Genomic DNA, 25,126 nt, shown 5'->3' on the forward strand with positions numbered 1-25,126 from the left:
CTCTACAATAAATCAAAAATTAGCCAGGTGTGGTAGCGTGCGCCTGTAATTCCGGCTACTTGGAAGGCTGAGGCGAAAGGATCGCCAGAGCCCAGCAGGTCGAGGCTGTGGTGGCTGGGAGAGGCCACTGCACTCCAGTCTGGATGACAGAGTGAGACTCCAACTCAAAAAAAAAAAAAAATTAATTCGCCTGAGGTCTACCATATTCTTACTGTCCGTGGAATAACAGATGTTCTAGTGAGGTAAAGTGACCATAAGACACTTCTGGTCAGGTGATTCTTGTTTCAGTGCCCTCTTTACCCAGAACAGCTCACATATACACATACACAATGCTCCCTACAGTGTTGGAGGATTCATGTGCACTGCTGCCCTCATCCCCAGCTAAGAGCTCCTGACTGAATGGTCTGATTCCATTTACACACAAGGAACCCGAGTCTGGAAATGGCTAGGTGACTTACAAATTCAGAGAATTTGTCAGAATCCAGGTCATCCAGATCCTAGGAGAGCATCCTTCCTGCTGTATGCTCTAGCAGGATACTTAAGGAGCACAGGCATTGTGAGGCCCTTTGAAAGAAAGTCTTAGAGTATAGATTTACTATATTAGCTAAGTCATTGGTAGAGATAGTATCTCATCATATGGGAACTGATTTTTGTGTACCCTAGAATATTAAATAACAGGCTCAACAGTTTAAAATAATCTTAAAAGAGCTTTAAACATTTTTTTACCTATGTGTAGAGAAATCATTTTAGTTAATTCCTAAATAAGAAATTTTTATTTCAGAACTAATCTCATTAGTGCCTAGCCTGAGTCACAAACTCGAGAATTTAAGGATTTTTTTATCAGATTATTTTTCTTGCCTTAGATATCTAATCTAGCAAATGAGGAGAAATAACATTTTCTACCTCAAAATGGCACTCTTTTATTTATCTACAAGTGCATAGATTTAAAGACTCTGCTTTTGTTGCTCTGACCTAGCTGTACTAACTTGTGGGGTGGGGCCATGAGGTAACCGTGCACTTGTAGAACAGAGCTCTCTGGTGTCTTCGAGTCCAGGTGGTTCAGAACTGGCATTTTCAATAAAGCTGACCCAGGAGGGTTGATTAGAAAGTGTTGTGGACAGTTTGGGGGCTGATGTAGGAAGATCTTAGAGGATGGTACAGACACAGTCCCTGTAGTGCTAGGCTCAGCAGAATCATAGACTCCAGGATTTAAGAATCTTTCTCAAATTAGTTTTCTAGCCTTTGAAGGTTTACTAGAGATAGCATAGCTGCCAGCCTAGGGAGAGGAGGGCAAGAGTTCCCAGAACCAGGCAGAGGCAGCACAAAGCTGGCTGCCTTAGAGGGGCTGTGCCCAACTGGGGAGGGGGCTGCTAGCCTGGGGAGCTCTGCAGGGAAGGAAACAGGCACCTGCAGCCACCACCCCCTCCATCTTCTATCCTCCCCCAGGCCTTCTGGAAACTGGAGGCAAGGAGCCCACTGATGTGTTACATGTAGCTCCCTGGCAGAGAGAAAGGCAACAGGTGTGGAACATGAGGCTCCCCAAGGACATCCAGTCAATGGGAACAGCGGCCCCTTTTTCTCTGACAGCGCTGCTTACTTGTGTGCTTGCCGCACCATGGTGGCCCTCTCTTAGGGCCAGGGGCTGAGCAAAACAGCAGGGTGTGTCCTGCTACACCTCTGCCCGTCAGCTCTCCCCTGCAGAGCGACTTCTCACACCTTCTCAGTTTCCTGGTTACTGGAATGCCCGTGGCCACTGTAGAAGGAAAGAGATGCAGGTTTCCGACTCCCCATGTGGCTAGAGGAGAGCTGTGCACAGAGTAGGTAGGTGATGTGGGCCCTGAGCTCCTGGGGTGTCAGATTTGCTTTTTCTAGGCTCTCCTCTAGGCATGGGAGTCACGGAGGCATTTTCATGCCCTGTGTTGTTCAGGGTGCTTCTTGTCCATGTGGAGTTTGTCCTGGCTCTCTTTTCTTCTTTGAAATTCTTTTCTCTTTTCTTCTCTTCACCATCACCTTAGTCTTCCATAATTTACCTTCCCCTTAAACTTCATTTGCTTACCACAAGATAGAGATGAAACGGTGGCTGTCACTTGAGTGTGCAGCCCTAGTGAGGCAGAGTGTTTAACAGGCAGCTGTGTACAGCACCTGCCACACCCCCCATGCAGGTCAGATCTTCTGTGAATGTCCTTACTTACATCTTGCTGGAGCATTTTTTTCAAAGGATAGAGAGTTCCATGTGGACTTACCGGTTAGTGTGCTTGGAAGACCACAGAGGCCATGTGATACTGTAGGCACAAAATTATTCTCTCAGCCTCTTCATCTGAAATAAGCTTCTTTCTATAGGTTGGGAATTTTTTGGAGGGGGAGAGCTATATCTAATACGTTTTTTAGTTGGCAGTTAATTTGGAAGAACACATTCTTAGAATTTCTTTAAATTTTTGGTGGAAAGATTCAAAATTCAGGAAATTCAAAATTATTTGATTTTTCTGTCCATTTGAGTCTACTCTCAAAAGTAGACCTGTTTCTCTGTGTCTGAGTTAGCTCTCTGGTGAATTGTTTTTTGACAGGCAGGGCCAAAGTGGCAATGGATAGCCATTGGCAAGTAGTAGTGAGAACATAGCCTGGGGACCTGGTCAGCCTACAGACTGGGCAGGTGCAGGGTTCTTTTGAAGATAAAACTTATGTTTGTTAATACATACAAACAAAAAACCCTGTTGAGCACAAAGGCCACATTTCGCAACCTCTTTGTGTAGTTTTAGTTGTGAAATTGCTTCAGCAAAAGATGTACTGTATGTTTGCTTTTGTGACTTGTAAAACATGTCCTGGTAATTCCCTGGGTGGTTCATCAGTTGGTTTAAAGCATCCTGTTAGAGAAGAGAATGCAGTGTGTGGCCAGATGTGATGGAAGCAAGGCCTACCTCTGTAGCAGAGCTATGACCCACACTCCTGGGAAATGGGAACACATACCATCCTTGTCGTGGGCCTCCATTAGCCGTGGGCTAGTGCCCCAGTGGAAAATGTGTAGATGGGGAAGTCGTGTCTGCCCCATACAGCCAGCTTTTGGGATAAACGCCAGTTCTGTGTGAGTTCAAAGTACTCCATCAGAATATTTCTTTTTTTTCTACAACAATTTCTTATGTTCTGTCCATTTACAAATGTGGGATATGTTCTTTATGTCAATTTGGAAAGTACAGACAAATTATGTGGAAGAAAATATCATTGCTTTTGCTAACAGCAAGAGGTTGCCTTTTTTGTCTGTGGTCTTTGATGTATGAATGAAATGCAACGATTTATTCAGTCCTGTTTGAATATTTGAACTCCTTAGAATTATTTGCAGTTGCAGCAGTGGGCATCCTTGTACATACATACATCTTTGTGTATAAATTTCATATAAGTAGAATTGGTGAGTCAAGGACATACATATTTATAAAGCTTTAAAAATTTTTTTTTAGTTGGAATCTCACTCTTGTCGCCCAGACTGGAGTGCAGTGGCACGCTCACAGCCACTGCAGCCTTGACCTGCTGGGCTCATGTGATCCTTCTGTCTCAGCCTTCCAAGTAGCTGGAACTACAGACGCATGCCACCACACCCAGCTATTTTTTGTGATTTATTGTAGAGACGAGGTCTCACCAAGTTGTCCAGGCTGGTCTCGAGCCCCTGGGCTCAGGCAATTCTCTCGCCTCGGCCTCCCAAAGGGCTGGGATTACAGGCTGAGCCACTGCGCCCAGCCCATAAAGCTTTTAATATGCATTGTCAACTTGTCCTCCAGAAAGTTCTTCCTGTTTTCAGTCACATTAAAATGCCTGTTTTCCTGCATCTTTGGTAAGAAAAAAAAGTATTATGTGTATATATTTTAACCTTTACCAAATTGGTAAGGGAGAACCATGTGAGGAAGGTGTTTTCCAAAAGGTTGTTATGTATTTGTTACAATAATTGTCCAGATTTTTGTAGTTGTTTTGAAATGCATTCACTTCAGTACTGTTTTATCTTTTGTCAACTTAGTTTCTGGTTATGTTACAGACAGAGTGGGCCAAGAAAAGTCCTGATCCCAGCAAAGTCACCTAGTCTAGCAGGGGAAACGACCAGAACTGTGCCATTTTGTGCTCAGTTTGTGAACAGAGACTGTGAGTGATCTGCTTTGAGGTTAAACCAGAGAAAAAAGGTTTGCTGTCTGAGCTGGATGGGATTGGTATTCCAAGTTTCAGACCCAACAGAGGACAAAGGCACAGGTGTATCTGTGGGAATTTAGGTGTTGATTATTGAGGGCTTACTATGCACCAGACACTGTGCTGGGCCGTCTAGCAAGGAAGTAGAGGGGATGGCATGACCTTGAGCCATGAGTACCTGAAGTAGAAGAGTGGTAGAAATGGACAGAGGAGAAGATAAGTGTGAGGAGTGTTGCTGGAGAAGAATCAGGAGGAATTGATGGCTCCCTAGAAAAGAGGATAGAGTTACAGAACTGTCAAGACTCTTCAAGAAACATGTCCTTGCCTACCAGGCCTATGGTAGGTAGTGGGGAGGGGCACACACGTGAAGAAGAAGCAGGCCTCACCTACTGGCAGGAAGCCATGAACCCTTGCATGGAGGCAGCCTCTATGAGGGTTATCAACACAGTGTCCAGGCAACGATGGAAGCATTGTCCAGCACAGGGTTTCACAAGGATGGGAAAGACAACTCTGGGGGAGTCTCAGGTCAGGTCAGTAGACATTTACAAGGCACCAGTATGTGCTAGGGAAATTCCTAGAGGAGGTCTCACGTGAGCTCAGTTCAAAAGATTCATTCATTCAACAGATAGTCATTGAATATCTATCTAATGCTAAGCATTGTGGTAGGCACTGTATTTTCAGCAGAGAGCAAAACAGGGTCCCTGCTCTGTGGAGCCATGTGTATCAATAGGTAGGATGAGTAAGACTCACCAACTGATGTGGCTGTGACGGCATGTGGGAGAGGACATTTCAGGCAGAGAAACTGGTTTGTTTAAGGAACTCTAAAAGAGTTTAGTCTTGTTAGCACTTCTGGAATGAATCTAGTGCCTTGGACTGCTGGGTGTTTCTGAGCTGTCTGGAGGTGTTGCAGAGGATAGAAGGCTGCTGGGACTATAAAAGTAGCTTCTGGTCTTAATAGTTTTGGGGTTTTTTTTTTTCTATGCTGATTATCTCATCTTTCAAAAATTGGTCTATTAAGCTCTTATAGGAAAATTGAATGGTACCCTTTGGTTTTTTTCTAATTGGTTCCAGATCCTTTACTTTCATTTGTGTTCAGGGTATCTTGAAGGAATTCTTATGTGAGTTAATTTCATCACCTGTCAACTGATGATTTGAATAGTACTAATTAGCACATTTCACCAAAACTAAGATACATTGTAAAATTAGTGCCACCAAAAAAAAAAAAAAAAAAAAAAGCATTGCCAGTTATAAGTGTAAGAGGCCATTGATTGGAGAGACATTCCTATTTAGAAGATGTTAAAATGTAGGGAAAAATGTATCATAGAGTAGATCATACAGTAGGTGCTTTTGCATTTCTGATAACTTTTTTCTGTTTTTGTTTTTTAAGTGGAAAGTTTCAAATATACATAGAAGTAGAGAGGATAACATAATGAATTCTAGGCATCTATCAGCAGTGACAATGGTTATCAACATGTAGTCAGTCTCTAGTTCATCTACATCTCTGTCTACTTCCCTGGATTATTTTTCAAATATAGACATCATATTTTATCTGTAAACATTTCAGTGTGTGTCTAAGCAATAGGAGCTCTTTATCACAAACATAATCACACTGCTGTTATCACACCTAAAAATTAACTATAATTCCAATTATCATCTAGTATCTACTCAGTATTCAGTTTCTTCTGTTAAACATGATCTTTCTTAAATGTGACCAAGTAGTTATCCGAAGTCTCACTTTCTCCCTACCTTCAAACCGAGATGTGTCTAGTCCTTACTCTTAGAGTAAGTGATGGTGCTTGGTTTTTGTGTAGGCCTCTTTTTCTTATGAGGATTTTAAAATATATAATCAAAAAGTCACTCATTATCACCAAATACATGAAACCTACTAACATGTTTGGATTTCTCACTCGTGTTCTCTTCCCATATGCACTTAGGTAATTATTGTTCTCTGCCTCTTTCTCTTCCTTGTGGCTTTGCCCCTCACAACCCTGTGAGATTGAATAGCTGCTTGGAGATTGATGTCTTGGGGATTTCAAGCTAGAGCAGGGGTTTGTGCTCACCCAGTGTCCTACACACATCTGTACTTCCCCTCCCAGGTCTCTGTCCCGCCCGGTGCCTTGGACTGTTGGGTGTTTCTGAGCTGTCTGGAGGTGTTGCAGAGAATAGAAGGCTGCTGTGACCGGGCACAGATCGATTCAAACATTGCCCATACTGTGGGGCTGTGGAGCTATGCCACGGAAAAGGTACCCAAGCGGAATGCTGGCATGGTCTCTGGCCATGCCTGGTAGGTGAGGAAGTCAGCTGGTTTGAGGGGTGCTGCTCATTTGGATCTTGATACGGCAGTTCTAGTGACTTTGTGGAATGTGTGGGTGCAGCCATAGAAGTTGTGATTCCCTTCCACACTTTACTCTGTTCAGCAGATAGGAAACACTTGCTGTGTTCCAGCTGTGACAGTGGCTCTGCACCAGAAGTAGGGTACAAGGAGAGCTGAGGCTGAAATGTGCAAAAATGCAGAGCAGCTTCTGGTCACATGATTGGCAGCTGTGTCACTGTGTGCAGCAGGGTGGGCTGCTGGGTCTGGGACTCACAGAGGTGCAGGTGGAGTGGTAGACCCCAGGGCTTAGGAGAATGTGGGAGGTGACAGACAGAAGCAGAGGATTACCACCCTTGGAGCCACACTGGTACTGTCGTGTAGGGTGAGTGAGTGTGACCCCAGTAAGGTATTTTTATATCTAGATAGTCATAATTTAGACAGGAAAGCTACATTTCTTAGCATGTAGCTGGATTTGATTTTTTTTATATTGAAATTCATGAATTTTCCGCTGACTTACAGCAAATTAATTGAAACTGTGGGTTTATTTAAACAGCTAAAGTCCTTGGGCTATCTGTGTGGACTTGTGTCAGAAAAAGGACCAAACTCTGAAGATCTCAATAGGACAGTTGACCTTCTGGCAGGTTTGGGAGCTGAGCGACCTGAAACAGGTATGTTTGTAGGTACTATTACCTGTGTAAGTGGTAATGGAAAGTCATGAAAAGGTCCTTTATAACTTGGCATTTAACTCAAGTGCTAAGAATTACTCACCATTTGGGAAATTATACCTATTATTAACTGACTAGGTTAATAATAGTGAAAATAGTGAAAAACAAATAACTTCATATTAAATAGTATAGTGTTGGAACCAATTATTTTATTGTAATATTTGGCTTATAATGGAATTTTGAACACTGAGGAACTTAATTACGACCAAAAACACTAAAATTTTATATCCTGCATTTTTCTGACATGTGGTAACAGTTGCCAACATGCATTTTAGGTTCATTGATACATGTTGTGCAATAGTAATTGGTTTGACATCTTCCACCTGGTGTTTTTCTATTCAAGCTGACAATGCAGTCTCATTTTCTTCCTCCCACATTAATAATGTGTAATTTATTGTCCGGACTGTTGTTTGAAGAAGATGTGGAAAGACACACTTGTGATTCCTGATAACTGTTTCTCAACTGATTGATTGTATCTCTGTATATATTTCATCTCTTTATTTACTTTTTCGTGTAATTTGAATGGAAAACGTCAAGGAAACATATATTTTTGAAAATTTTGCACTGGCATAAGTTTGTCTATATAATCACCAGCAATTTGTTTATGTCTTCTGAGAGGGGACATCAAGTGATTTGCTAGATTCATGATGTCCCCTTAGAAGGACATCTGAGTGCCAAAAGTTATTTTACCTTTTATAGCATAATGAAATGTTGGAAATAGTTTAAGAAATTGGGAGGATTTTTAAAATTGTATCTGAGTTTCTCCTAGGCTTAAATGAGCTGATCGTGATTTTTTACAGCTCATGTGAAGCTTAAATGCACCGATGTCTTTCTGAATTACAGATGATCTATTTTTCTAACAACATGGCCTGACAAATCTTTTTAATCAATAAATTAATCCTGTATAATAAAACATCTTGTCTGGACGTGGTGGCACACGCCTGTAGTCCCAGCTACTCGAAAGGCTGAAGAAGAAAGATTACCTGAGCCCAGGAGATCGAGGCTCTTTGGCAAGCTGTGATCATGGCACTGCATTCCAGCCTGGGCAATAGGGTGGTTTTGTTGTTGCTGTTGTTGTTTTAATTGGAATCTCACTCTATTGCCCAGGCTGGAATGTAGTAGTATGATCATGGCTCACCACAGCCTCACATGTGGGTGATTTTTGATTTTTTGATTTTTTTTGTAGAGACAAGGTCTTGCTAGTTGCCCAGGGTGGTCTCAAATTCCTGGGATCAAGTGATCCTCCTGCCTCAGCTTTCCAAAGTTCAGGCATGAGCCACCGCATGCAGTGAAAAAATACACTTTGAAAAGAGCATTACCAATTGTTCTAAATATGAATATATGGTAAGAATATTGTTTAACAAAACTGCTGTTAAAGTATACTAAAGGATACCTAATGAACTGAGAGCACTCTTAGTAAATTGAATTCATTTTCAAGGGAAAAAGTTGTAATATTCATGTTGCACTGTTTCAGCTTGAGACCATTTCGGATCATTTTGTAAGTAATTTAATTTTTTGGAGTATTTGTAATACATGTTTCTAAAAATTCTAGTCTTAAAGATCAGAGAAAAATATTTCATGAAGGATTTAGACTATTTTATGAAGACATTAATGGGAAAGAATAGACATAACGATGTGGTTTCAGTTGGCATGGCTATGCTTGTAGTTTCCACAAGAGTCAGGTGAGATTATCTACTTGCATTTGTGGAGGTGAATGTAAACTCATGTGACTGTACATAATGAAGATGAAGAAGGAGCCTCATTTCTTTTTGTTTAAGCCAATGCAGCTCAGAGTCCTTATAAGAAACTCAAGGAAGCACTGTCATCAGTGGAAGCTTTTGAAAAACACTACTTAGTAAGTATTACATATGTTACCTATCTGTCACAGAGCAAACCATTACTAGAAGACTTTGCTCTGCTACTTGACCTTTTAAGTTGGGAAGGAACTGGAATTGGGAATTGTATCTTATTGGCTTTTTTAGTTTCTTTGGTACCCTTGGGAATAGTGGACAAAATTGTGGACATAATTGTTGCTCATCAGATGCTTGTTAGTGCCAAAGTGCCATAGTTAGTCATGAAAGCATCTTTGAATACTTAAAATTTTGTTAAAATTGGGCTTGCTCATTGAGTAGAGTCGAAATAGTAAGGAAGGATAATGAATTCTTTGTAAAAAAGGAATAATTTGGACTTAGCAGAGCTATTGTTCTTGATTTTGAAAGATTTAAGCTAGAGAGACTTCAGAAAGCAGTATTGGTAGAAACTTGTTGGATCAGTTCTACTCCGGGTTCACAGGTAACTCTGGCATTTGGCAGTAGCCTGTAATGGCTTGCCCCCGTTACACGAGCTGAGAGAAAAACGGTCACAAAATTTAGCTTTGAAAATTTAGCTATTCTATTTTGGGTGAATTCATGGGTATTTCATTTATTTTTTTTTTTTAAAATAATAATAATTTTTAGTGAGATGAGATCTCACTATGTTGCCCAGGTTGGTCTTGAACTCCTGGGTCAAGCTATCCTCCTGCCTCCCAAAGTGCTGGAATCATAAACGTGAACCACCACACTTAGCTTAGGTATTGCTATTATTGTTATGCTTCATAATTTATGTATAAGTTACCAACTTTGATTACATATTACAAAACTAAAAACTAGATACAAAGTTTAACAAAAATTGTTTTGTTAAGCTCTAGGCAGGCTATATGTTCTTTGAGCTGTGGCCAGGCCACGTTTTGCTTTGCTAAACTCTGGTGTGGCCACGTGGCTCTTAGAGCTAAGGCTGCCCATGTTTCCTAGCTTTGGCCCCCTCCCCTACCTTGAAGAGGTGAATCTCCCCTCTCTCTCTAATTTACTTTCTAAATAAACAGTATTTTCCAATCTAAAAAAATAATGTTATATGAATAAAAATATCTTTTGCTTAAACTTTGAGTAATAAATGTAATATTTGTTTATCATTAAAAGTTCAGGTATGTAATTATGCTTTTTTAAACTTTTTATTAGGATTTGTCCCACGCCACCATTGAAATGTATACAAGCATTGGGAGGATTCGATCTGCAAAATTTGTTGGAAAAGATCTGGCAGAGTTTTACATGTAATTGATCTTGAGCTTTTCTTTGAATTTTAAATATTTCACACAAATAGCAAGAGAAGATTTGTTATGTATGGAGGAGTTATAAAGTGTGCATAAATTTGTAGATTGAAAAACGTAGACTCTCTTAACCAGTCCTCATTGTGCTTTTCAATTTCTTCTGCAAACCAAATGGAGAGGTTTTCTGCTTGTTACCCTTAGTAACTGTTACTGGTTCTTGAGATTCTTTTACTTAAATTTTTGTAATTATATATATAAAATATTATAATTGGTTAAATAATTGTGAGAAAGTATTAAAGAATCTGCATCTCAACAGCGAGTAAATTAAGATATAGATTCTTAAAATATTGTATAGCATTTCTTTAGTTTTATCAAATATTTCTTAAGAGGATTGAAAATCTCAAGGCCGGTGATGTAAAGTAACTGCATGCATTAGCTACATGAGAGAGGGATACTCTGGGAATGATTGAAAGAAGGTTTGTACAGTTACTGCATACGTTGCCACTTCAGCTCCAGCTTTGAGTTTGATTCTGGAGCAAAGACTCAAAATTTAACAATTTTCTAATGTGTTTTATAAAATCAGGCTGTCGAAGAGAAGAAATCCCAACAGGCAGTGTGGTTGCTGTTTCAGAACACTTAAAAGAGATATAAATTATAAGGAAAAAGATGGTTGTTTATATTTTCTTAAAAAAATTTGTTTGAAATGAGGTCTTAAAATCTATACTTAATTTCATTAGATGAAGCAAGGAATCCTAATTTATTTGAATGGATATAAATTGGCTGGAAAGGAATTCATAGGTCATGTAAGTGAATTTCTTAGTTTTCCAGATATGGCTGAAGCAGCTAGCCAGTTTCACAACTCATGGCAGCGTCATGACTAGGATTTGGCTTTCTTGAATCTCCACCTGGTTTCTTTAATGAGTAATACTAGTTAGTGAAGCAGAGAAGCTGTATCTTCAGGTACTGTTGAGTCTGGCTCACTTGTGACACTAGTATATTCTGAGCCAGTGAGTTACGTAGAGAGTGCTGTCCTGCTAGTTAGAGACTTGAGTTCTGGTTCCATCGTGGCCACAGGCTAGCTAGGTGATGGTCGGCTTCCCTCTCCTTGTCTGTAGACAGCAAAAGCCTGGATGAATGGTTTGGAGAGGTTTTCCCAATTCTAGATTGTAAGAATCTTTGGCTAGAGGTAGTTATGAAGACACATAGAAGTTTCTGGCTCCTTTAAAAAATAGGGGTTGGAGGGAAGACCATAAAAGTCTAGAAAAACTAGTCTGATAGGTTTAAAAATTACTTAATTTGAGAATTTGAAAGATCTATGTTTCAAGAGTAGGGTATTGAAAAGGGCAATGTCTTCTAAAGATGGCTAGAAAAAGTGTTATTTAGTGTTGACCTTTATCTCCTGAGGAGAGTGAAGGGTTCCATGTTGCCCCTGAGGCTTTGACAAGCCCTGTTAATTTGAGCTTTAAAATATTTAAAATATTTTATTGTATAGCATTTTTCTAGTTGTATCAAATATTTCTTAAGAGGATTGAAAACCTCAAGGCCAGTCAAGTAGCTGCATTGTTTTATTCTGAACCTCCTTAAGGTTTAAATTGAGAGTGGGAAGATCTTCTCTCGGTTGATAAGCATTGCTATTTCAATTCTTCCTAGTTCCCTGTCAACCCCTGATGCCTGTTCAGCATTCTTTACATGAGTTTTAGGATTGCCCATGCTCCCTTCTTACTTGGGCCCTGTAGCCTGCTTCTCTGGGTTTGTGTTTCTAGTAGGTAGCATAGTTCTTTACTAATTTGAGGACAAGCCCTTCACCTTATTTTAGCCTTTGGTTTCCTGTCAGCTTGAAATAGTGAATGATGCTCTCACTTTCTCACCCTGAGATTCAACTGTGAAAGATTTTGACTAGTGTATAGTGTTCGACAAATCGTGTGGTATTATCACCACGAGCCCACTGATCAGGTATTCACTTTAGAGTCTAATTACATAGTCCTGAGTTGGTGCTGTTTCTCATATGTGGGGGCTGTGTGGAAGACTGTCTAGAGATGGTGTATCTATCCTGGCGTTAGGGTCTGGAGGTCAGAGGCCAAGAAATGAAAGGTGATGTCTCAGTTTGTTGATTGTCATGAACCATAATAAAAGCTTCTGTTTGTTGACTTTGTAAGGAGGAAAAAATCTCCACAAAAGGCAGAAACATATCTTCAAGGAGCATTGAAAAATTACCTGGCTGAGGGCTGGGCATTACCCATCACACACACAAGGAAGCAGCTGGCTGAATGTCAAAAGCACCTTGGACAAATGGAAAAGTATCCTTTAATGCTTCCATGAAATGGGAAAGTTGCTTTCTATTCATACAGCAACATTGCCCACAACTGAGTGTTTCAGAAACACTTATATTACAAAGAGAAAAATCCTACTTTATGCATGTATTGTGTAGAATGAGTTAAATGCCTAGTCGATAGTTTTTGGGGTTTTTTTAAATCTCATTTTGAGTACAGAGTAACTGAAAACAAATAGTAAAGAATGCCCTTTGGGCTGCTCTTTGATAGCCTCAGGGAACATTTGAAGCCAGTTTGCTCCATGTTCCTCAGTGAGGGCCTCTTTCTAGGCCTCTTAACTCTCCACTTCAGCTACCTTCAGACCAGTAGCCTGTTAGCCAGTGATTGTCACCTGACTGAAGAGGAGCGGAAGTACTTCTGCCAGGAGATACTCAACTTTGCCAGCCAGCAGTCAGACAGTCTAGGTAAGACTAATTTTATGACTTTATTGTGAAAATTTTCAAATATTACAGAAAAGTAGAAAGAATACAGGATATTCCAACCAGCCTGGGTACAGTGGCTCATGCCTGTAATCCCAGCACTTTGGGAGACTGAGGTGAGAAAATTGCCTGAGTTCAGGAGTTCAAAACCAGCCTGGACAACTTGGTGAGACCTCGTCTCTACCAAAAATTAGCTGAGTGTGGTGTCATATGCCTGTAGCTCCAGCTACTTGGAGGTCTGAGGCAGAAGGATTGCCTGAGCCCAGCAGGTCGAGGCTGCAGTGACTGTGAGTGTACCACTATACTCCATCCTGGGCGACAGAGTGAGACTTCGACTTAAAAATAAAATTTTAAAAAAGATATACCAACCACTTAGAGTAAACATTTGTTAACCTTTTGCTGTGTAGCAAACATGTATTTATATTTTTCTTTTTACTTTTTTTGCTAAATGTCAAAGAAACTCTGGACCACATTATAATACTTGACCCTGAAACAGTTTACCATGGATCTTCTGAAATTAAGGATGATCACCCAAAGAATTAACAAGGTTCTGGTATCATCTAAATAGTCCATATTCACATTTCCCTAACTGTCTCAAAAAATATTTTCATAAATTGTTATTCTTTTTTATTTTTATTTTTAGAGATGGGGTCTCGCTCTGTCACCTAGGATGGGGTACAGTGGTACAATCATATCTCACTGTAGCCCCCAACTCCTGGGCTCAGGTGATCCTCATGTCTCAACCTCCCAGGAAACTGGGACTAAAGTTGCTGTATGAATAGAAAGCAACTTTCCCATTTCATGGAAGCATTATAGTGCATGCTACCAAGCCCAGCTAGTTTTTTGTTTTTTGTTGAGTTGGAGTTTGCCTGGTCTGGTCTTGAACTCCTAGGCTCAAAACAATATTCCTGCCTCGGCATCCCAAAGTGCTAGGAAGACACGTGTGAGCCCCTGTGCACAACCCATAAATTATTTTTAATGTAGTCTAGGAAGAGATCGCATGGTACATGTGGTTGTTATATCTCAGTTCTTTTTTAATTTAAAACTTCTTCCCATCTTTTTTTGTTGTTGTTTTTTAAGATAGTGCTGCTTTTATAAATATAACAGGGTTATTGAGATAGAATTCACATACCATGTAATTCACTCATTTGAATTGTACAATTCAGTAGCTTTTAATATATTCACAGATGTGTGCAGCCATCACCACGGTCAATTTTAAAACATATTTATTACCCCAAAAAGGAACCCCATATTTATTCCCCCTCACCCCCAGCTACTGGCAGCTACTAATCTACTTTCTTTCTCTACAGATACCTATTCTGGATTTTTCAGGTAAATACAGGTTGAATATCCTTAATATGAAAATATAAAATGTTCCATAATTTGAAACTTTTTGAGCACTGACATGACATTCAAAGGAATGCTCATTGGAGCATTTTAGATTTTCCGATTAAGGTTTTTCAACCTTTCTTCAACAGAAATTTTATAATTTCAATAATTGCAAAATCCAGAAAAATTAGAAATCTGAGACACTTCTGGTCCCAAGCATTTCCGATAAGAGACATTCAACCTATAGAATCTGTCAACCTAAATAACAGAGAAAGGCTTTCAAAAAAATTATGTTTATTTGGGAATTGGGCATTGCAGTAGAACCCCGCGTGTCGTAGTAAACTATATGTTATTCAGGGAGGTAAAGGAAGACAAGGGCTTTTAAAGGAATAATGAGGAGGATCACGTAATTGTTTTGAGATGATTGTCCTTGGCTACAGAGATCAACAACAGAGGTGAGACAGGCAGTTTCTGGGCAAATGTCCTTGCGGAAGTTTTTTTTTTTTTTTTAATTTATTTAGAAAGTAAATTAGAGGGAAGTTTCACCTCCCCAGGTAGGGGAGGGGACCAAAGCTAAGAAAACATGGCTGCCACAGCTCAAAGAGCACATGGCCAGACCATAAGAAGCATGGTTTGAGTAAGGTTGTGATGACCTTGTGCAAGGTTGTGGTTTCTGCAGTCTTTTGTGATAGTTTTTATCAGATACATGTACAGGAGTACCTTCCCTTCATGGCCTTCTCTGGATCTGTTTGTGAAGTTTTTTTAAAAAAAAACAAGTGACTCTCATTTTGATTCTGACAACTTTCCACAAATTATACAATATGTGGTCTTTTGTGACTGACTGCTTATCATAATGTGTCAAGGTCACCTATATTGTAGCATGTATTGATAATTCATTTCTTTTTATTGCCTAATACATTGTACCAGTTCTCTCATAGACTGGCCCACCTGCTGGAATTTATCTCATTATTTCTTCATAGGAGCATCTCAATGAGAGTTAGATCTGAAAGGTTTAAATTCACGTTAAATGTTTTGGCAAATAGACTTTATAGATAACGCTATGTAGTAAGATTAAATTTATTGTGAAGTTTAGCTCCTGGTGTTTGTTTTATCAAGGATAATACTAAAATAAAATAGTCACTGTGTTACTCTGCTCTGGCTGACATGACACCACAGACTGGATGACTAACGCAAGGGGCATTTTTTTTTTTTTTTTTTTTTAACAGTTCTGTAGGCTAGAAGTCTGAGATCAGGGTACCAGCAGCCTTAGTTTCGGGTGAGGGTTCCCTTCATGACTTGTAGACAGCTGTCTTGCTGTGTTCTCACATGATGGGAAAGGAGAAAGAGATAGTAATCCCATCACGAGGACCCCAGCCTCATCCCATCTAACCCTAATTACCTCTCAAGTAATGTCACATTGGGGGTTCCTAACAGCTCCTGAGTAGTTACTAACTACTTGAAAGCCAGTTTTTCCAGGTTAATATGGTCATTGACTGCTGAGGTATAATCACTTGAATAGCGCCATATGTATGGGATTTTCGGGAACATTATGATGTTAGTTTGGTTTAGTAGCTTCTTTTTAAAAAAAATATTTTATTTTTTAATTTTTTTTAGTTGGAGTCTCACTCTGTCTCCCAGACTGGAGTGTAGTGGCACACTCATGGCCACCGCAGCCTTGGTCTACTAGGCTCTGGTGATCCTCCCACCTCAGCCTTCCAAGTAGCTGGAACTACAGGTGCACACCATCACACCTGGCTACTTTTTTGATTTATTGTAGAGACAATGTCTCACCAAGTTGCCCAGGCTTGTCTCGAACCTCTGGACTCTGACAGTCCTCTTGCCTTGGCCTCCCAAAGTGCTGGGATTACAGGCTTGAGCCACTGCGCCCGGCCTTAGTAGCTTCTTTAATATGTCCCACACTGATTGTAGGTAGAGCCATGACCACATCTGCTTAGTGGGTGAGACTATTTGAATTGTGATTTTCTTGCCAATGTTCTTTGGTATCTATGTATGAATAAAATATTCCATGTTTGTTTACTGTTTTCTCATGATCTTATGGCATTGGTCTTGGCAGGCCCTTCAGTTGATGAATGTTTGATAAGTACTTAACAGATCAGCTCTGCACCCTTGTGAATTTTCTAGGCAAAACTGAGGTGCTTATAGAAAGGAGGTTAGAGAGAGCAGCAGGATTCTCACCCCCATTGTGACTATAGAGCTTACTGGTTGCTGCTGTCCTGGGCTCAGCTTTATTGACTGATTTCATAGACTTAAAAACACCTGGAGTTTCTGTTTCCAGATACACAGCAGGCACGTGGTCATCTTTACTTGAGAATGTCTTTAAGTAGGTGGGAAAGTATTGGTATCCCTTGGAAACAACTCTAGGAAATGGACTGTTTTTACACATTTTAGTTTAAAATCGTGGAGTTAGTTGACGTACATTTCTCTTAAATTTGTCAAAGCAGACTTGAGAACCTTCATTTCTATAAATTTTATGATTTCTAGGTGTTATCTAGGCATTTGTTTGCATTTAACTTTTGACAGAATAACTTTCAGGTTGTGAATATGATGGGGGGCTAGGAGGGTCTCTTTTACATGTTATTGCTTCTTGCTTCTCGTGGTAAGTGTGCTCTGGGTGACCTCACAGCACCCAAGGTCTGCTACCTCTTACTATCAGGAAATATAGCCTGGGGAGTAAGACATGGTCACTTGTATTTACAGGTCACAAGATTGTACTCCCTATGCATTCCTTTGCACAACTGAGAGATCTCCATTTTGATCCTTGCAACGCCGTGGTCCATGTGGGTGGCATTTTGTCTTTTGAGATAACCATGTGCAGTCAGATGCCTGTGCCTGTTCACGTGGAGCAGATTGCTGTCAATGTCCATTTCAGCGTTGAGAAAAACAGCTACCGGAAGACTGCTGAGTGGCTTACCAAGCACAAGACGTCCAATGGGATTATTAATTTTCCAGCTGAGACCCCTCCTTTCCCTGCATCTCAGAACAGCTTACCTGCCTTGGAGTTGTATGAGATGTTTGAGAGAAGTCCTTCTGATAATTCATTGAACACGACAGGGATTATTTGCAGAAATGTCCACATGCTCCTGAGAAGGCAGGAGAGCAGCTCTTCCCTGGACATGCCCTCAGGGATAGCTCTGGAGGAGGGGGTCCACGTACTGAAGTGTAGTGACGTGACCCTGGAGCCAGGGCCCAACAGGATAACATTCAGGACTCAGGTATGTGTTCTGATTGGGAAGATGACTTTCACATTTATGAGGAAGCCTCCGTGGAGCTTGTGGGAATTGTCTGAATTGTGGTGAGAATTAAGTACAGTCCTTTGTTCTCTTAGCCCGGTTTAGTCTCTGTATTTAAAGAAAAATACACTGATATTTTCTTTTTTGTATTATAAATTTGATATCAAATTGGCAGTTGATCAATTTGAACGCCCTTTTTTGGGGGGAGTATAATAGCATTATTCTTTTTAATTTTTTTTTTAAATTTCAAAGATGTGGGGTACTATTCAGGGTTAGGTACATATGTGGTCATTGTACAGGTAAAGTTTGGGCCTCCCTTTGGTCCCCACTTTGTCTGATTGGAGATTGGGTACCCTTAGAGTGAACTTCTTAACATAGATATTTGTTTCTTGATTTAGTTTTTTAACTGACTGGATTAGTGGAATAGGTTAGCCTCCCCCATGTATGAAGATACACTCTCATTTGTTAAAATGAGAAGACAAAGAAGGTGGAACACTTTTACAGTTGGCCTTGTTTTCTTTTTGTGGCTGCCTGGGTGTCAAAACCGTTACTTCCAAGCCACTGTGACAAATTCTTCTCTGACACAGTATGTCCTGTGAGTTCCACTAACTTAAGAGAATTGGCCTGTGGAAAGTACAGGTATTTGCCACATGTGTATTTAGTCTAGTGTGGAGCAGGTCTTAAATTCCATACCCTCCAAAGAGTATGCCACAAATACCAGTTATTTTGAACATGCATTATTGGAAAGTAAAGTCAAATGTAAGCCTCAGTTCTTCAGAAAGCCATGGATTGAGGGATTCTGAAGGCCTTTTTGAGCAGCCCAGGTGTGGAGGTGTAGTCCTGATCGCAGGAGGAGCAAGAGAGGCAGAAGCAGAATCATTTCTCTAGTTCAGCAATGTTGTGACGCGGCTCTGCCTTAGGAAGCTCCTAACTGCAAAACTGAGTGACATCTTTTCAAATGCCTGATTTCGACCCTAGGCCAAGGAACCTGGAACATATACGCTCAGGCAACTGTGTGCCTCGGTGGGCCCTGTATGGTTTGTCCTTCCTCACATCTACCCCATTGTGCAGTATGATGTGTACTCTCAGGAGCCCCAGCTGCATGTGACACCACTGACTGGTGAGTATGTCTCCGCCCTTCAGGATGCTCACTGTGGATGCTGTTTTGAAAGGACTTGCAAAGATGTCAGCCTTCTAATACATTTTAACTGTGTCTGCCTTTAAGCAATGTTTTGGGTAATATAATGGACATTTTACCTGGGAACTAAACTGTGCTTCCTTTTTTCATCTGAATATTTGCTTTCCCGTAATTGCTGAGTTTCATGTTTAATAGACATGGTGTCTGAAAATAAGAAAATAGAAAAATTAGCTCTGAAAGTGGAAAAAAGAAACTCAAAGTACGTTTTCTTTTCTCCCAATTAACTCTGAAGACTTCTGTGACCAAATGTGTTGGGGATCATCCCTACCACCAGTCAGTTCTGCAGTGGACCCCAGCTGGGTGTCTTCTAGTTCAATTCTGACATGGTCTCCCTGCACATAGCGTCAGATCCCACAGGCTGAGAGCTCAGTCCCCAAGGCTTCCCCCCACTTCCAGTACAAGCCCCAGGTTTTTTTACCCGTGCTTCTGACCGACCAACTAGAAGTCAGGGTTCCTACAACCCCCTCCTTAGGGTTAATTAACTTGTTAGAGCAGCACACAGAACTCAGAGAAACACTTTGTTTACTGATTTATGAATTACAAACGACACAGATAATGTAGGACGAGGTATGGGAGAACTGTACAGAGCTTCAGTGCCCTCCCTTGTATACCACCCTCCAGGAACCTCTACATGTTTAACTATCTGGAAGCTCTCTGAACCCTTTCCTTTTGAGTTTTTATGGAGTTAAATTACATAGGCATGATTGATTAAACCATTGACCACTGGTGATCAACTCAACCTTCAGGCCCTTTCTCCTCCCCAATCCTGAAGCTACCTGGGGGCTGTCAACCACAGTCAGCTCATTAACATAGCATACAAAAATACATCTCTTTGGAGATTGTAAGTATTTTAGGAGCTAGTATGCCAGGAAATGGGATTGAAGACTAAATATATATCTTACAGTATCCTGTTAGCAAAGTGTCAGTTAACGACTCTGCAGAGTTTAATAAAATATATATAATTTCCTGCTTAGAGTTCCATTTCAGAGGCTAAATACTAGATTTAGTTATGTTCTGTACTCAGATCAAAAGTGTTATCCTTTGAAAATGTTGATTAAACTTGACTCTGGCATGGCATTTGAGAAATTCAAAGCTATTGTTCTTTCTTTTTTTTATTTTTTAATAAAAACAAGGTCTCACTATGTTGCCCAGGCTGGTCTTGAACGCTTGGGCTCAGGCTGTTCTCCTGCCTCCGCCTCTGAAAGTGCTGGGATTATAGGCCTGAGCCACTGTGTCCCAGCCAAAGCTATTGTCTTTTCTGATTTCTAAAATTAGAAGGAGTTGGTCTAAACAAATAATTGAAGATCACGTGACAATTAAACACCAATAAGTGAATGTCTCAGTTGTTTAGGCTGGGAACAATATATTTATTTGCTTGTTTCTTCCATTTAGAAAAAAAATCAAAAAAAGCATTTTTTTTTTCTACTTAATCTCTCCATTCTCCCTATTTTTCTTCATTCTCACTTCTCTTTGCATGGCCACCAGCAAAGGCCTCAGATGCTGAACATAGTAGTCTCTCAAACGCTTCTTCCATGTAATCTGACTGAGCTCTGTACTTCAGGGAGAGGAAGCACCTGCTGAGCAGGCCCTGCCCTCCTGTGGCATGTGCCTACAGCACTGAGCAACCTCCCCTGCTCCTGCCTCTGGTTCAGCATCCCTCTCTGTTTACTCCCCTTCTTCGTCCTGGACTCTTACCTTCTTTCTGCCTCTCCTGGAACAGGGTTCTCAGAAAGCTCAGTTTTCCCCTCCATTGTTATCTAGGAGCAAGGGGTAGCTGGTTCCCACTACTGACTACTTCTGAACCAAAGAGCCTGTGGTGGCCCTAAACTGAGAAAGTCAGAGAAAATTCTGAATAGCACCAGCACATTCAAGTTGTTTTATAGTCTGTTCTTAAGTCACATTACCTGATTTTGTTTCACTAATGGACCAGTAAAATTTATGACCATCAGAGACATAGTGGCCATGATAATCCCTAACTTGCTAGACCAATAGAATTATTTTGCTCAATGTTCCCCTCAACCCTGCAGATCACATCACTGAGATTAAAAGTTAGGACAGAATGGAATAGAAATTGAGTGAGTTTATGGGATATCTAAAATGAACAAATCTTTTGTAGGAAAAGAAACAGAGTACCTGATAGTTGGCCCTGAATTACTATTTTCTGGTTGACAGTGATGCTAATTGCTCTCTTTTTCCCTTTAGATAGCCTTTTGGCAGGTATTCCTCAGAAAGTCAAGTTCACTGTCACTACTGGCCATTATACAATAAAAAATGGGGACAGCCTCCAGCTCAGCAATGCAGAAGCCATGCTCATTCTGTGTCAGACAGAGAACAGAGCTGTGATCTACTCTAACACGAGAGGTAAGGCTCCGGCCTCCCAGTTGTGAGGCAGTAGTACAGGAGGGCTCTTCATTTTGTCACACACCTTGAGAGTATGAGAATGGGCCTGGTATCACTGCCACCCTGTCAGTGTGGCCTGATACTTCTTGTGCCCTGAGTTGTTCTTAGTGAACTCTGAAGTCTGTATTTTGTAAGTGTGCTGTGACCTGGCATCTGGGTCAGGAGTCACATTTGAGGAGAGTAGACTGAGAGGGGCACAAGTACTCAGTAGCTAGACACTGCTGACCTGGCTGAGGACACAGGGTACAGCCTCTTGGCTGGGCTTGCGCTCCATTGTGATGATTCCCAGCCCCGTTCACCCTAGCACATGTCTACCTCTGAAAGCAAAAGTAGGGAACTGGTCAATAACCCTGAAAAACTTCCATCATCCAATCTCTAGCCACAAGCAATAGAAAGGGAAGGGCCCTGCTTCCTTTGTGGGTGGGCGTTGATCTGCTGATGGGATGGAATGGGAAGACATCTCGTGTAGGTACACTCAGGACTTGGGCAGGCCACGTGGGAAATGCTCTTGTTCTGAGCATTGAAAGTTGTCTGAACTTCAGCCTGCCAGCTTTCTTGCTGGGCTGCTCTGCTTTGGGGGCTTTCTTGCCTCTTCCTTTCCACCTCCTTCCCATACATAGGAGCAGGAGGAGTTGGGCTGTAACCTCACTGCTGGGTTCGTCACATACTATAAGACAAATGAAAAATGAAGCAGTGAACATGTTTAAAGTGACTTTTTCTCTTTCATAGAACAGTCTTCCAGCGCATCTCTCCGGATCCAGTCCTCCGATAAGGTCACAAGCATCAGTCTGCCTGCTGCACCTGCATACCACGTGATTGAATTTGAACTGGAAGTTCTCTCTTTACCTTCAGCCCCAGCACCTGGAGGGGAGAGTGACATGCTGGGGACGCCAGAGCCCCATAGGAAGCATAAGGACAAACAGAAAACTGGCCACTGCATGGTTACCACAGACCACAAAGTGAGGAGGGGCTGTGGAGTAGCTTAGCTCGCGGTGGCAGCTTCTCATCCTGCCTGCTGAGAGATGGTGCAGAAGCAATGCCCTCTGTTGAAGTGGCCTGTGCTGAGCTCCTGATGCCTTGCACTCTCCTACTGAGCACTCATGCCTGTGAATCATCTCTTATTAGATAAGGGGTGCATTTTGCAAGAACAAAGACTTACAAGCTCTAACTTATATCCCAACTCAGGAGGACAGAAAGTTGATGATTAGAGCTATAGAATTAACCTGGCGTGAGGGGAGTGAAATCTGGGTCATTGTCTGTTTGCTCCAATGACTAGGCTGTGTCATGTGTGCCTCAGTTGCTGTCCACTAAAATGCCTCACCAACCATAGCCAGGAATGAGTTCTGTCATTTTAAGTGTTGGTGCTGGTATTTGTTGACAGTTATTTGTGAGGTACGTGATTTTGGTCCCAGATGCACAGGAAATCAGTTCACGAAATGTGTTCCTACATCATGTCTATTCAGAGGCATAGATTCCAATTCCGAGGGCTCTTTGGAATAGCCCAGGGGTTGCAGTATATACCCTAGAGTGGTAGGGTAAATAGGGTAAGAAAGCATAAAATGATCAGACAAATCAACACCTGAAGAATAATTTTTAATTTTCAGTTTTTGAAGAGAAAAGAGGAAATATTTTCACCTTAACTCAAAGGTATTCACACAGTAAAGGTGATCCTTACTTCAATAGGAGCACAGGGTACCGAGTACATAAATGATCTGGACTCAGAACAGGATATCATCATCTATTCTCCAGCCACAAGGAATAGAAAGGGAAGGGCCCTGCTTCCTTTGTGGGTGGGTGTTGATCTGCTGATGGGATGGAATGGGAGGACATCTCATGCAGGTATACACAGGACTTGGGCAGGCCACGTGGGAAATGCTCTTGTTCTGAGCATTGACAGTTGTCTGAACTCTAGCCTGCCAGCTTTCTTGCTGGGCCACTGTGCCTTAGGGAGGCTTTCTTGCCTCTTCCCCTCCACTTCCTTCCCATGCATAGGAACAGGAGGAGTTGGGTTGGATATTCATTTGCTCCCTGTGAAAAATGAAATGAAGTCTGAGACCTGCATCTTGCCCTGTGGGATTTAATAACTTTGTCCACACTGTGGCCCCAGATGGACTGGTTTTCAGTTGCATATTCAGCATTAGGTGGATTAAATGTTTAGGTAATTCACATAATTTTGGAGTGGTCACTGATTGACTAATGTCATCTGGACATATGTGACTAAAAGCACTTTATCAAAACCTCACACACATTAAAACATGCTTGGCGTTGTGACCCCGTACATGTGGAATCAGCAGGTGGGTCTGTGCTCTAGAGGACATCTGTGCTCCCTGGGTATTGAGACCATTCTGGCGACACGTGCATGTGTTTAGTAGGATTTTATTTTCTGAATAATGAGTGGTAAAGGTATAGCATGTCTAGAGACAGGCAGGCACTACAAATGTGGATGAGTGGTGGCAGCAGGGCTGTGCTGTCAGGCATATAGGGTCTGAGTGTGTATCCTGCTTCCTCCCCAGGTGTCAATTGACTGCCCGTGGTCCATCTACTCAACTGTCATCTCGCTGACCTTCAGTGTGCCCTTCCAGACCACTCATGCCCTGCTGTCTGCTGGAACACGGTATCTGAGACATTGCCTGCAGGCCTTGGCTTCTTTCCCAGGACTCTCCTGAGTAGGGACTCTTAGTGTTCAAAGCTTGGCCTTAGTGATCGTTAAGGATGTCTTCTTACGTAACCACAATGCCATTGTCCATCTGTTAAAATTCACAGTAATTTCCTGAAGTCCTGTGACACTCAGTTCATAATCAGATTTTCCCTGCTGTCTCAAAAATGACTTTTTACATTTGGTTTGTGTGATTCAGTGTCTAAACCAAGTTTCCATTTGATTATTGAACTCATTTTATCCTCCCTTTCCTGTTTTGAATCCACTGATTTGTTGACACACTCAGGTCAGTTGTCCTCTGGAAGACCCACTATTCTGGATTTGGCTGTTTCATCTTCATGGTTTTGTTTAACTAGTTCCCTTGTCCCTGTTTATCTTGTCACCTGCTAGTAACGTCTAGAGCAGAGTTTTTTAGCCTCAGCACTAATGACATCTTGGGCCAGGTTGTTTGTTATGGTGGGTTGTCCTGCACACTGCAGGGTGTTGAGCAGCACCCCTGGCCTCTCTCACTCAATGCCGGGAGCATTCCCACCCCAACTTGTGATAACCACAGATATCTGTAGATATTGTCCAGCATCCCTTGAAAGGGGAGCTGAATTGCCCTGGTTGAAAACACCTGCCCTGGAGGCTTGATTGAACTCTGATTCAGCTCTTAGACCAGAGAGTTTGGAGGTGATGTTGTGAGCTTTGCACTTCAGCGCATCAGGAGACCCATAATGTCCAGTGTCCCACCTCATTGGGAGAACTAATGTTGATCACTGGGCTCGGGTGGCTCATCTGGTCTCATTGCAACATTCCCTTTTGCTTTTGTCCATTGATGGCTTTTGGATAATTTGTAAAGAAAAATTTATAATATTTAGATGGACAATAGACAAGCAGCTTTTTGCCCCCTTCAAATAACAAGGGAGCTGTAGCTATAAAGGGTTAAAACATCAGTTTCTAAAAGAACCTGAGGTGCTTTATCAAAGAATGACTCTTCTGACTGCTACCTATTATAGAAATTCAGGTGAACCTTGCATTGGCTTCTCTGAGTAGTCTCACTTTTAGTCATGGAACTCACTACAGTCTGGTATATGCAGCCTAGTATATAGTTTATAGTGACCAGTTAATAATCATTTAGTCATACTACATCAGAAACAATATTATTTGTTCCATTTTCCCATAGAAATTGCTTGTCTAAAAAGATTTTTTTTTCCCGACACTTTTACACATGAAATCCAAAGTAGAAATATATGTAACAACTTACTCTTATTTTGCT

General features: G+C 41.3%; 1 protein-coding gene across 1 annotated transcript in view; it reads left to right on the forward strand.

Moving 5' to 3' along the window:
• The window catches only part of TRAPPC10 (trafficking protein particle complex 10), a 60,591-nt gene that overhangs the window by 25,772 nt on the left and 9,693 nt on the right, over positions 1–25,126 (forward strand). Inside the window, exons 7-17 of the mRNA XM_021711763.1 lie at positions 6,261–6,407; positions 7,032–7,146; positions 8,982–9,058; positions 10,197–10,288; positions 12,442–12,582; positions 12,907–13,019; positions 17,082–17,596; positions 18,593–18,734; positions 21,015–21,173; positions 22,065–22,171; positions 23,726–23,826. Of these exons, the coding sequence (XP_021567438.1) occupies positions 6,261–6,407; positions 7,032–7,146; positions 8,982–9,058; positions 10,197–10,288; positions 12,442–12,582; positions 12,907–13,019; positions 17,082–17,596; positions 18,593–18,734; positions 21,015–21,173; positions 22,065–22,171; positions 23,726–23,826 (1,709 nt within the window). The remainder of the gene's footprint in view (positions 1–6,260; positions 6,408–7,031; positions 7,147–8,981; positions 9,059–10,196; positions 10,289–12,441; positions 12,583–12,906; positions 13,020–17,081; positions 17,597–18,592; positions 18,735–21,014; positions 21,174–22,064; positions 22,172–23,725; positions 23,827–25,126) is intronic.

Source organism: Carlito syrichta, unplaced genomic scaffold (assembly GCF_000164805.1).
Source record: "Carlito syrichta isolate Samal-C Ts95f unplaced genomic scaffold, Tarsius_syrichta-2.0.1 Scaffold302575, whole genome shotgun sequence".
Taxonomy (NCBI): Eukaryota; Metazoa; Chordata; class Mammalia; order Primates; family Tarsiidae; genus Carlito; species Carlito syrichta.